This window comes from Hippichthys cyanospilos, chromosome 5 (genome assembly GCF_059441005.1).
Source record: "Hippichthys cyanospilos isolate Australia breed blue-spotted pipefish chromosome 5, RoL_Hcya_1.0, whole genome shotgun sequence".
In the NCBI taxonomy this organism is placed as follows: Eukaryota; Metazoa; Chordata; class Actinopteri; order Syngnathiformes; family Syngnathidae; genus Hippichthys; species Hippichthys cyanospilos.
Genome location: NC_142373.1, coordinates 2,880,851 through 2,894,689, shown reverse-complemented (window position 1 = coordinate 2,894,689; position 13,839 = coordinate 2,880,851). Strand labels below are relative to the sequence as shown.

Below are 13,839 nucleotides of genomic sequence, written 5' to 3'. Positions count from 1 at the left end.
AAGTAAGGTTTATTGATGGTGTGTGTACAGCAGATAAAGACGTCACACAGGAAGTGAAAGTATAAATTGAGGAAACCAGGTCAAACTGATTTAGCTGGAGAGGACTCTCTCACATGGCCATCAAGTGTGTGACGAGAACGAACTGTAAACTGCTGTGCAAGGCTAGATCCATCAACAAAATACTGTATTTCGGAACATATACATCACATTTTAGGAGGTACGCCATCTTTGTTAGCCTGAAAGATTGTGGAGTTGTTTTAAGTGCATTGAAAATAGTACGGCTAAGACCCTGCCTGACACTGTATACAGTGTATACAGTGTATACAGTATACAGTGAGCACAAAATAAAATAAAACCGTCCCAAAAAGGACACGATAATGTGCTACTTCCTTTGTATTCCAAATAACATAATTACAGCCACAAAGTAAACGCATGTCACAAAGTGTGCATAACACTGTTTAACTAAATGTCACCATTTGCATCACAGTGTATTAAGGATTCTATGTCAGTTATCCTAGATATAAGTCATTTAGGTATGCAGGTCATAATTGTATTTAAGCCTTTATCTTGTTTAGTATCTTGTTTAGTATATACAGTAAGTTGAGTTCGTGTTGTTAAGCCTTTGTCAGAAGATCACTTGTAGTCTCCTGGATCGTACTGCTTAGTACATTTGCGCTGAGTCCTGCTTTGTTTTGTAAATAAACAGTGAAAACCTGTTACTTGCTGAAGCTCTTGGATCCTGGAATACCACCCCGTGACAATTCCATGGTTATGTGGGTGACAGAATCCACAAGTAAACAGCATAAACATTACATCAGGGTTCTTTTGAAACAAGCTCATTTATTGTGTCATTGTTGTGCAAAGCCACAAAAACATGCCCGATTGTGTGACTGCATGTGTTACCTGCAACGTGTGTTAAATTCCCAAATGTACAGTGAAAAGGTTATCATGGCCACTCCATATTTACATTTGATGCTAACACCACACGCTCACACTCACACACCCACACATGCAAGTCCCTGACACTTGTGAAATTTTTGCGTCACTAGTCTTAAAGGTGCAGGTTGTGTAAATAGTATAAAGTTAATGGTAAAAAATATGGTTGCCTATAAAAAGTTAAGACTGGTGTTGTCTCATATTCTGCCACTCAAACACATTATTATTGCCAATTATACCACTGTAAAGGTAATTAAATGATCATTTTAATGCTGGTGAAATAGTTTTGTTTTTAAAAGTTATATATATATATATATATATATATATATATATATATATATATATATATATATATGTATTACAGGTTTAAAGGTTAATCTATCAAATAGGTTTTTATTTAAAGATTTCTTTGCATTCAACTGTTTGTGCTTATGGCACTTTTTCAATTTTACACAGTGTGATTTCACGTTTCACCTCGCCAAATATGAATAATAACCTACTCGCTATATCGTAATGTTATGCCTGGCATGATATTAACTTGAAATCTGGCATAATGTAGATCTGAATCCGTATTAAACAATATTACCTGCGAGGTGTCTTACATTTGAAATGTTGTTGCTGCTTTAACATCTGCGATAGTTTGAAGCCCACTCCTGCGTTGTAGAAGAAAGGCTAATGAGTTCTACTCTGAATCATTTGGAATTTGATTGACCAGCTGAAATTTAAGGACTTATTATTGCAGTGTTGCAGTTGTGCATGTTTACAAGAGGTGCACGTAACGGTTTTGTTGAAAAATAGAATAGAATGTCAAACGGCAGCTGACTTGCAATTACAAGCACTTGCGCGCACACGCACACTCATAAAAACATCCCTTCCATATGTCTGTCGGGTGTACTCAGGTATGCTGTAAAACAGTGGTCCCCAACCCCCGGTCCGCGGACTGGTACCGGTCCGCGTGGGCTGCACCCGAAATAATGTTTTGGAGATGATTTAATTTAATGGTACGCGCACACCGAACGTGAACGGAGAGTTTTGTATTGTAGTCAATGGAGTCCGCGTGACTGGGCGCGAATGCACGTCGGGCGATGCGATGGACGCGAATGGAGCGACGCGAATGGCCGCGCGCGGTCATGAGAAGCGAAATTTCGCCTTTTGCATGAAGTTAATTTTTTTTTTACTTTTTCCGCGTTTCGCGTCGCGACAGCCAATCAACTTCGTGAACATTCAACGGCTCACGCAGGGGGCAGGAATGAATCCTGGCGGCGCTTTGCGGTCACCGGCAGCGATCCAACACGGCCAGCTGAGCTTTCAATACACAACAGAGCCAAGCAAGAGCACTCACCTGGCTTGTAGAAAGGCGGAAGCGAGAACTTGGGACAACTGGTATGTGCAACGTTTGCGTCACTTAACAGCTGTTGAAACGTAGTTACTGTGCTAAGCTAACGATAGCGCAGCATTGTCAGCACAATATTTAGCACGGTCTCGGCCACTGCGAGATTGCGACATTGAAAACTTTTGGCGCCGCCTCTGGCCGCTGTTGATATTACATATATTACATACATAGTGAGAAGGATGATGTGGCTTTAAGAGCAGCCCCCCCCGCCCCGTTCCACAATATAAATGTAAGGCGTTGACCGGTCCGTGGTGATCAAAAGGTTGGGGACCACTGCTGTAAAACACATTTTTATCAAACCCTCGATTCAGAAAACACACAGAAAAGCTTTACCAGGCTGTCATTTGCACGCCAAAGGACCAGATGGCACTATGACCCCAAAACGTAATGTTTGTGCTAATCAGAAAAAAAGAAAAAACAAAACAGGTGTTTTTAGTCGATCCGAAAGCAGAAGAAAGCTATTTCTGTTGAGAAGGCAACAAAGGGTAAGCCCAAAAAAAATCCTAAAGTGGACCAAAGTGTAGGTTACATTTTGTTCATCAGTTATAGCCATGCACCATGAATGCATCAGAATTTTCTGTAACGTTAGTAGTTACGTTCAAACAATGTGATCTTTGAAAAAAAAAAAAGTGTCGAAAAAAAGCTACTAGTGCATAGTTAAACCTGGCAAAGACATTTTTTTTAAGTGTTCCTAAAAATGATACAAACAAGCTCTGCAGCCAGATTGACTTGTTGCTGACTTTGAGATGTTGACGCCTTGCTGGTCAATACGATGAAGTGAAACTGCTTCTTCAGGACAAATCGTTTGTCATTTACTTTCACTTCTGTGGTCCTTGAAGGGAAATGTGTCCCATTAAGGATCCCTCTTGCTGGACCGGTCCCGCCGCCCCACATGCCAAAGGGCTCAGTGGACACTTCCATTGTAGGGCTTGTCGAACATGTCCGTCTCGCCGAAACTGGATGAGGCGGGCTGCTTGTAGAGTGGGTTGGACGCCTGGGGGACAGAACCAGAAATGACACAACCTGAAAAACTCAGACATATCCAGACTCAATCGGACACGGTTACACAACCAGACAGTGACACATACAAGCAGAAAAAGAACCTGACAAAACACCCACACTGCCACTAACATGGCACTGCGCGCACAGCAGGAAGACAGCATTTTTTCCATTACAATATGTGACACACTTTCACAAAATCAGGCTTGTGTCTCCAAAAATGAGAAGTGAGATATATAGTAATATATTGTCTGTATATTTTCCACACGTAATTCCCGTTAAAATGATATACATTGCATTGAGTGAGCTCAAAAACGGACATTATAGTGGTTTGAATGTTGCCAAGTTGAAATCCCCACCCCAGTTTTGATAAAAATGGGTTTGAACTGTGTGTATTCATCTTTCATGCCCATATTATGACCATATTAAATTCCAACAGCAAACAGGTGTAAAACTCAAGGCCCGGGGGTGAGATCCGGCCAGCTACAACATTTTATGAGGCCCGTGAAAGCAAACCATGTGAACTTTTATGACCTTTGCTAATCACACTTCCACAATTTTGAAGTTGTCATGTCTTCTAAATAATATTGAGATTTTGCAAAATATTTGGTTACTTTTGTTACAATTTCAACAATAATAGAACAAACTCATATCCTTTACTTGTGATTCCAAAACTACTAAGCCATCCGTTTGTTGTGTACAGTATTAATACTGTGTAATGATTAAACATTTCTTTGTTTCTTCATCATAAGTCAGTTACAGTGTAACTCTAAAATGGCTCGTGACAAAAATGAGTTTGACACCCCTGCAATAGCAGGTAAGGACATCATCTGAGATGTGAACACTTTAAAAGATGGGGAAGTTTGACATTTCAGTAGATGAAATTGGGCAAAAATGGTTCTTTTGCCTTAACCCCAAAACAACTTTACCATTAAGCTTACAGTTCATTCCCATGCATTTGGTCACACAAAGAAAAAAAAATGCTGATGACATTTTCATATATTTACTTAATTTATTTAATATAGGAGTTTTTCTCAAAACAACTTGGCAACATTCAGATTGCAGTAGTAACCTGGCAGGAGCGAGGTGGATTTGAATTCATGTCCCTGAACTGCTAATCACAATAACCACAAAATACAGTGGGCCCCCGTGTTACGACATTAATCCGTTTCGCGGTTGGGTTCGTAAGGCGAATTCGTCGTATGACGGGCAATCCAAACTTATGTTAAATAGCTAATGCGTTTAGAACCCCAAGTAAAAACATCAAAATTGTACATACATATTAAAAATTGGTACCAAAATAGTATAGTACTTGCTATGTATATATAATATACATGTATACAATCAGAAAACATCATAAATAAAAAATAGAAAGGATTTATTTACCTTTGAGTGCCGCTTGTTTAGCCCATATTCCCTAATAAAGGTTATCTCCAGGATCGTTTCCAAACAAAACATCTTCTTACTTCTCTCTTTAACATCACTAACAATCTTGGGACCCATGGCTAACCCTTTCAACTTTGAATTAAGGAGTAAAATGCACTATAAATACTGTTTTGTAACCACTCACAATCGAACAAAGCTTTACCGTTACACCATTTCTGAAACAAGAGAGGCCGATCAATAGCAGACCCCCATCTCCGTGAGGAGACACTGACCAATAGCAGACCACCATTGTAGTCACACGTTGTATGCAAGCAGTTAGATGGCAATAGTAAATAAGTGCAATTACCTAAAAACGCCAGCAGATGGAGGCAAAACAACAAAAATACAGCCAAGCCCCTAGGGTCATGACAGTTGTTTTGTTCTCATAAGGGGGAAAATGTCATCAAGAGGGGATGAAAAAACTCAGCATTCCATGTCGAAACATGAAAATAACGTAAATCAGGGACGTCGTACTACGAGGGTCCACTGTATATAATTTAATAATTTAACTCAACAGTACGTACATACATGAATTGTTTCTGATTGTACATATCCAATTTAAACGGAAGTATGCAAGTATAAATATAAAGCACAATAATAGAAAAAATGTGATTTGAAATGAACTACCATTACTCCAACTACTTTATGTGTCAATTAAGTGTACAATGTGGAGTCTTTTCATGCTGTCGGGCTATAACTCACTGCTAGCTCGCGCCATACACGCAATGGTCGTCTGCCCTTTTTGGAAAGTTCAACTCTTCTCACAAAACCAAATTGGTTTGTTTGGACGGGGGAAAATTTGATTGGCTGGGAACCTACCACCTCACGAGAGCGGTTGTGTCCTACTTTGAGTGACATCACAAAAATTGTTGCACATGATAGCATGGCGAAACAGAAAGTGGACAACAGCAGCTGTAATGTGATTGGCTGTTGCGGCCGAGGAGGACTCACGTATGATACACAATGAGAGGAAGCTCCCGCTGCACAGTGCAGTAACCCATTAAAGCAGACGATCGAACTGGCTTTGAAGATTTAGACCGTTTTAAATAATAGTGAAAAAACAAGCCACACAAACATTAAAAAAAAAAAAAAAATACACACAGACAGATTGGTCACAACCTGTATATATGATACTGGTCTTGCTTACCATCTCGTATCGTGCTCGCGAGCGAGCGTTCTGGAAGCGTGAGAACTCCCGACGGTCGTGAATGGTGATGACCAGCTTCCAGATGCCCAGCAGCACCACTCCCACTAATAGAATGCTGCCCACCACCGCCAGCAGGACCATGAGGGCGTCTGGACCCCCACCACACTCTGACAGGCAAAACAGATGAGAAGGAAACTTTTACACAGGCTCCTAGACTAGTCCGTCGCAATCATGTTGATGTTTTAATAATTGATTGACAATAAAGTTTTTTTAAAAGACGATGTTAGATTACGGTAGCACTGCAGGTAACAATCATTTTAAAAGATCCACTACTTGGCATTAGTCAATTAATTAGGTATCAATATAAAAAAAAATGTTTTCTTCACTATCATTTACTATCACTTGTTTTTGATGAATGATTAGTCATCAATTCATTGTTGCATTTGCATCATTGCAGTTTGGTATTCATTTTTTTGGTGGGTGGGGGACCTATCCTTACCCGTTGCTAAAATAGTGTCTATATTTTTTCTTGAGTTAAATATAACATGCTTCTGGGGAAAACAACATAAATAAAAACGATCCAAGGCGATTCTGTCTGTATGTTATTTGGTATGCTAAGGTTTATTTTGAAGACTTGCCCGGCTTTCTCACCACATCTGTGGGTGTGTTTTGCAGTCATGCACTGTATTTACATGCACAAAAAAACAATTAACCGTGAAAAATAAGGGAACACTGAATAGACAGACAGACACACCCACACACATGCACACACCCACACACGCACACACACGCACACACACACTGCACATTTAGTTTCTGATTATGCAGATTATTCAGTGTGAAAAACAACTTCAATGAACGTGTCATCTAAAAATTATGCAATTATGCAATTAAGGAACCAAGTTGCTCATCGAGATTTTTTGCTGTATTGATGAAGCTGCAAAAATTGTACATTGTATAATATACAACATGTATCACACGTGGTGGAAATTTTCAAAGTGTTTCCTTCTAAACATGAGCACGGCAGTCATGTCGTGCATCCAAGCAGAAGCTCACCTGGTTCTGTCAGGGTTGTTAGTACAGACAGTCCACTGGCGTGTTCTGAGTACGTGAACTTCATCACGCAGTCATTGTCTGCTTTGTAGAGACATAGCACAGCACCCGGTTCATCCGTTTCTAAAATGAACAAATGCCAAACCAAATTAGGCACAGCAGCACCAGATGGCATTCAAAAAGACAAACACAAAAAACCCCATCATGGAACAAGTTAGCTATCGACTTGTTACAGGGGACACAGTTAAGGTTGAATCCTATCTGAGCTGACTTTGAGCAAATACCGCTGGGAGCATATTAACAAGCAATCATTCACTCTAACATTCTCCTATTCACACCAAAGGGCAATTTACTCCAATAGTCCAACAATTTCACACGTAAAATTCGTGATGTTTTGGAAGGTGATTTTTAGTTTAACAGTTCTTTCATTTTGTGCTTTGGTCCTTTAAAGCTTTTGGGATTCATATTAAATTTATTTTGGTATTGCTGTACATTTGTTGCAACAGAAAAGTTCAGTTGTTTGAGAATTATAGTTTCAGTTATTTGAGAATTATAGTTATACTTATTTTGCACTTTACTTAATATAAAATACTAAAATTAATACTAAAACTATGAACTACCAGTAAACTAAGTGAATATTGTTGAAAAAATGAAAGCGGATAAATATGCTCTAAAAATAACTTATAATTAAGCACATGTCATATAAAATACAAAAGATACTACTAAAACTAATGAACTACATGTAAAAATGAATAGAAGGAATAAAAGATGAGAAAGCTCTCTAAAAAAAACCAAAACAAAATTAGAACTAAATCACAAAATTGAGGTAAAAAAAACCCACATACAAATAGCAATAATGAATCAAAATATACACTTTTTTAATGTTACTGCCCATATTTCTTTTTTATTAAAAAAAATTACACTACCTGTTTATTGCTTAGGGTAAAAATAGAATTTTCACATTTGTTATTTTGTATTAAAAAACAAAAATCAGGAGTAATTTCATAATTATTACATTACATACAATAATTATATTACCAGCAGTTTGCAGATGGAATTACTGTATGTCAAGGCACTAATGGGGATACATGAGATTCTAACAAGCAAAAAATCGAATTTAATGCTTTGAATGCCATGACAAGAACAGTACATTTTTTCTTTTCAAATTGGGAGCAAATTAGTTGAAACAAAGCATTTCATTGGTAAATGGTATGATAGTGACTCCTTTGTAAAATCAGACACAGATGGCACTACCACCTTAAGTTTTTTTTTTTTTTTTTTTTTAATCCCCATCCAAAAATCCTTTGCACTAACAAGGGGGTACTTGACTGAAAATGTTCACTGAGAAGTGTGTGTGTGTGGGTGTGTGTGTGTGTGTGTGTGTGTGTGTGTGTGCAAGGGGAGGGGATCGGACAGCAAAGTCCTCCCTCCTCTGGCTGTATGTGGAATGTACATGTGGAGTCCATTAGGGCTGATCTGACAAGCAAGGAATGCTATGAATCACGTCAGAATTGGGCCAACACGCACTGCTCCTAAAATAGTTTCAACTGCAAGAGCCGCCGCACACGCGCGCACACGCACGCACACACATACACATCAGTTGTCTGCTCCAAACTGAATTGCACCAATTGCTGAGGGTTTATTTACTCAACTGCAGTGGATACTAGGCACGTTTTTGTACAAAGGCTTCTGGAATGCTGGATTACACACAGTGCATGTGGCTATTTGGTAAAAGCAATTATAGCTACCTAGTATTTATTATTTTGGAAAGGGGCTGGATATGGGTCTATTTGAGGTCAGACAAATATTATTGAAGCAGGAAACATAAGCTACATAGCATACAGGAAATACGGTGTAACCACTCAGCGCGATATAAGAAGACCAGCTGTTGATGAATTGGGGCAGCAGTAAATGCATCTGTTTGAGAAACTATAGCAGTCACATATATACCAGTCAAAAGTTTGAAATTATTTAAAAAATTCCTGGATTTTAAATTCATACTTAAGTCAGCTACCTCAGCGGTCCCCAACCACCGGTCCACGGCCCCATACCGGTCCATGGATCAACTGGTACTGGGCTGTGTGGGCCGCATCCGAAATAATGATGTTTTGGAAGCTGATTTAGTTTAACAGTTTTGTGCTTTGTTTAGCTTGATCTTTGTTTTTTGGCGCCACCTCTGGCAACTGTTATTACATTTTGTAGTGAGAAGGATGGTGTGGTTTCAATTGAGAGCAGTCAGTCAGTGACACACACACAGTGACATGGGGGGAGAATATTTATTAATAATTAAGTTGATGATTTATTTTTGTGAAGAGATCTCAACTGTAACCCCAAAACATTCTGTGAATCTGTCTGTCTGTCTATCTATCCATCTATCCATCTATCAATCTATCTATCTATCCATCTATTTTTTTTTGAGAACAGGTTTGACACTTTATATTCATTACTTTTTTGTGGAAAAAAAAATATCCGAAATAGGACCTTTTAGGTTGCTGTTTTTTTTTTTGTGGACAAATACAAATGAAGTTTGAAAGGGTCTAAATTTCAATAAATCAGACACTGATGGCATGTTTTAAGTTTTATTAAAATTCTATGCACTGTTTAAGGGGTACTTGGCTGAAAATATATTTCACAGGGGGCACATCACTGAAAAAAGGTTGATAACCACTGGTATAGATAATCCTTTTAAAGCTTATACATTACAAATGACTTATTTCGCGTTTCAGTTAACGTTATTCAAACACAGATATGTGGAGAAAATTGGTCTGTTTTTGAATTATGCAGTTATAAGTCGATCCCTCTAATACAGGGGTTGAAAATGAGGGTATATACGGTATTCACTATCTCTCATCAGGAAATGTCTGAACCATCTCAGAATGGCCTCTGCGACGTTATCTCCCACCAACTTATTAATTCCAGAGCCTATCCTAGGGAGCCTTATGATGTGAATGATGCATATTAACCTTCAGGTGTCAATGGTTATACAGCTCCCTAATATAAATCTCAAGCTCCCATTTGCAAGCATTTAGAAATGAACGTATGGTGCCATTTTGAATCTCTACCTGTTTTGACATTTTTAGCCTTCTAGTTTTTATCATTTAATGCTTTGTCTTTGATCTATTAAAAAAAAAGAAAAATCAAATTGGGTCAAATTGACACACGCAAGTCAACCTGGATTTACAGCTGAGTATTTTGAATAGTTAATAGTTTGAATTTCTTACACGGGAGGAGTCCGTGAACTATAAAAGTAAGACATCAGAGAGTAGCTGTGCAGCTGGATGTCATTTTAGAAGCACTTTACTTCAACTCTTCCATGACGTCAAACACAGCTGAGATCATGTTGTTCTTTAAATGCATGAAAATTAAAATAATGATTGTCTCAGTGAACACAAGATTTGAAGCGTTTTTAATTTCAGAAGCATAAGTGTGTCATCCAGTGATGCTTCAAGCAGCCCTTTAAAATAATGACAGCCCACAAGCTTGGTGAAGTCAAAGAGAATGCTGGCAGAAATGTGTGAATACAGCTGATGTGTGGGTGTGTGTGCATTTGCACACAGACACACACGCTTGTGGACAGTGTTTACTTACTGAGACTCTCCACTGTGATGATTTTATCCTTGCATAGACGCTGGCAAGTCTGGTTGTCTGAGAACTTCCCCGAGTTGAAAAGCCGACACTCAATGCATTCTCTGCAGGAGGAGGAAGACGTTTAATGGAAAAGAAAAATGCCTACTCTTTAAAAGTTTTGTTTGTTATTTCTGCTGTGGATTAGGGCCGCTGTCAAACTGGTCGAAAACAGCAGATGTGAACTGGAAGTAGATTATTGTACATTAAAGCAATGGTTCTCAAATAGCAGTACGAGTAGCCTTTGGGCTACGTGAAGGCACTTCACTTTTCAAGGTTTCTGCAAGTGTCATCAAATCTAATTTAATGCCTTTAATGTCGTGACTTGAACAGTACAGTACATTTTTCTTTTCAAATTAAGAGCACATTCATTGTAACATGAAGCAACTTATTGCTAAATTGTGGTATTTAATTAGTTACTGTCACTAATTCTTTTGCAAAGTGTTGGAGGCTTTATTTTGTTAGGTTTTATATGGATGTAAAATATAATACATACTGTATTTGATGTGTTCTCACAATATCAGGCTTCTGTCTCTGAAATGACACTGATCTTCTACATCTACACTTAATTCCCATTAAAATGATAACATACGTAGTTGGCTTGAAAATTGTTGACATTACAGCAATTTGAATATTGCCAAGTCGAAATCCCTAATTTTGAGAAAAACACATTTACATTTTTGGCACATTCATCTTTCAATGGTGCGCACAGTCTGCAATTCTCTTATATTCACTTATTTACACTTCAATCAGGGAGGTTGTTTTTGTATAAATAAAACATTTGACATATCAGTAGAAAATGGGTGTTTTTCTCAATAACTCAGAACAAAGGGTTAGGGTGCTGTCACAAACCATAAGCCTGGTTTGTGACAGAACATAACATGGGGTATAAATTGACAATATTACACCCGTTCAAAATGATTTCTCGCCCCCTGAAAGCACAAACGGGACAAACGGGATGTGACGATATAAGAGATTGGTTTTAGCCAAGTTAACGGTGCCTCATATGCGGTCTAAATGCCCAGAGGTTGTTTTGTACCTTTTGGTGTCGCAGGCGTCGGGGCAGGTAGGGCACTTTTCGCATGTGTCCCCAAATGCGCCAGGCTGCGTGCATTGGCAGCGTCCACAAACGCAGTTGCCACGCCCATTGCACATCTGCCCATTGTCAGCGATGCACGACGCCGTGTCTGTGGAGCAGTTGCAGTTGTCCCCGATGTAGCCGGCGTGGCACTTGCACTCGCCGCAGTGACACTCCCCGTGGCCTGACAAAGTGAGTGAAGGGCCAAAGAGAAAATTAGCAATGGGAAGCACAATTTATCTCAGCGTATAATTGTATAAACCTGTTAGGCAAATTTGCTCCGCATAAATCCTTTAATCTATCATGGAAAAGCTAGGGACTTGGCTTGACCTTTGCCCACATGATGGACAAGCATGGGATCCTAACGATGCTCAACAACTGACCCACAAAAACCTTTGAAGCAATGTGAAAGAAGCTTAGGATTGGAATCTCAAGTGGAAGATTCAACTTGACAACATAAGACTTTTGCACCGTGATTCTACAAAACTGCATTATTTCTTCACCTGAGTCTTTCCGGTCTTGCCAGAACAGCATGCGATTGCCACAACAACACTTTTGATCTGAGTGGTGCTGTAAAATTTCTATGTCCACTTCAGTCTCAGTTAGTTTTAGTTTATTTCAAACGGACTGGCAACAGTGGAAAAATCATCGGGAAAAGGTGTGTTTCTCATTGGGACAATGCGTCCCACAGCCTTTCAAAAATCCCAGCGGTTCATTACACACTTATCCACAGATTTTAATTCATCTTCAGGTTCTAAGTTCTTGTCAATAGCCATCTAGTACTGCGGAAATATATTGACATGATGTTCTACATGTGTGTGTTACTATCGATTACACCGATTACTATGTATTGTAGGCATTTTGTGATCATTTTCACTTCTCTGACACATTTGTGTTATTATTATTATTATTATAAAATACCTATGAGGAAAAAAAATCCCAACATGTAACCTAGTCTATGGAAGTGGGAATTGAACTAATTTTCCGAGTACCCTAGAGTTATAAACAAGTAATATATGCCATAAATTTTCACCCCCCCAAAACAAAAAAAATCTGCAGTGATAATGTTAAATGCAGTTGGAGCCACATTCATAGTGAAAAAGAAGCCTGATACCTGGATTATCTTTTCCATTGGCTTCCAATGCCCGTATGTTTCCTTTTCCCATGTTCTAATGAGGTCTTTACATTTCTCGTGTTCGAATCAAGGTCTGAAAACTTTTAAATTTCTGCCACATTTTAGACCATCGTGGAAAAATATATGATGGTTCTGAGACAGTGTCAGTAAAGACAAACCGTAACCCTCCATGAGTTTCGTGAAAATTCAGCGAGATCTTTATCAAAAGAATCTACAGCAGTGAGAATGCACAACTGGATCTGAGGTGCCAAAAATAGCTTTGTGACTTCATAACTAACTTCCCAATCCATTGTGAAATCCACACAAAGGTGATGGAATTCTGGATTCCGCATTTCACTGTTTCTGGAGTTCTGGAGATTTGAATTAGAGTTCTTTACCTTTAAAGATGTGATACCACTGCAAACACTCTTAACACAAAGGCATCTAGGTGGTCAGTCTTGGTTGTTAACATCAGGAGGCAAGCGAATTCAATTCTACTGACCATAACCTTAACACAGAACAGTAAGGCATGAAAATGTCTGGATGGAATTTTGTTTCCTTTGTAATGCAAGATAAGAATTGCAGGATATATCTAACACTCTAAAGAGACTGCATTGTGACTTTTTATGGTTCAAGAGTCAATATCTTTAGTCCAAAGACCTACAAGATGATAAGTTTCACCACTAAAGCTAAAATATTAAAATTCCATCCTTATAAATGCGTATAATAACAAACTAACGCCCTATTTGGTAACCCTTTATAAGCACTTCCAATGGAAAGTTTTTAAGGAGTAACTAGGTCATGAGGTGTGGCCCTTCACTGAAAGACCATTAATGACAGCCTGGGATTGGAACAGCCCCAACTGCTACCTCAAGGTTAAGAGAGAAGCTAATGATTTGGTGGGGAAAAAAAAAATACAAGAAACATTTATTTTGATCATCAAGGAAGTGGTCAGGGTAGTGCAATGTCATCTGGACAAGCAACAGGGCGCTGCCTAAAATGTTTTAAATAACATGATGAAGCTCGCTTGGAGTGAAGCCTGTTGCCATGAGTTAACTCGGCAACGGTGC

At 38.8% G+C, this 13,839-nt stretch overlaps 1 protein-coding gene across 1 annotated transcript in view; it reads right to left on the bottom strand.

Moving 5' to 3' along the window:
- Positions 1–820: 820 nt before the first annotated feature.
- Positions 821–13,839, bottom strand: part of LOC148423162 (integrin beta-5-like) — a 47,318-nt gene continuing 34,299 nt past the window's right edge. The window contains exons 12-16 of the mRNA XM_088415038.1: positions 11,617–11,839; positions 10,542–10,642; positions 6,957–7,076; positions 5,901–6,067; positions 821–3,323 (exon numbers count right to left, since the gene is read on the bottom strand). Coding sequence (XP_088271164.1) covers positions 3,234–3,323; positions 5,901–6,067; positions 6,957–7,076; positions 10,542–10,642; positions 11,617–11,839 — 701 coding nt within the window. The 3' untranslated portion in view covers positions 821–3,233. The remainder of the gene's footprint in view (positions 3,324–5,900; positions 6,068–6,956; positions 7,077–10,541; positions 10,643–11,616; positions 11,840–13,839) is intronic.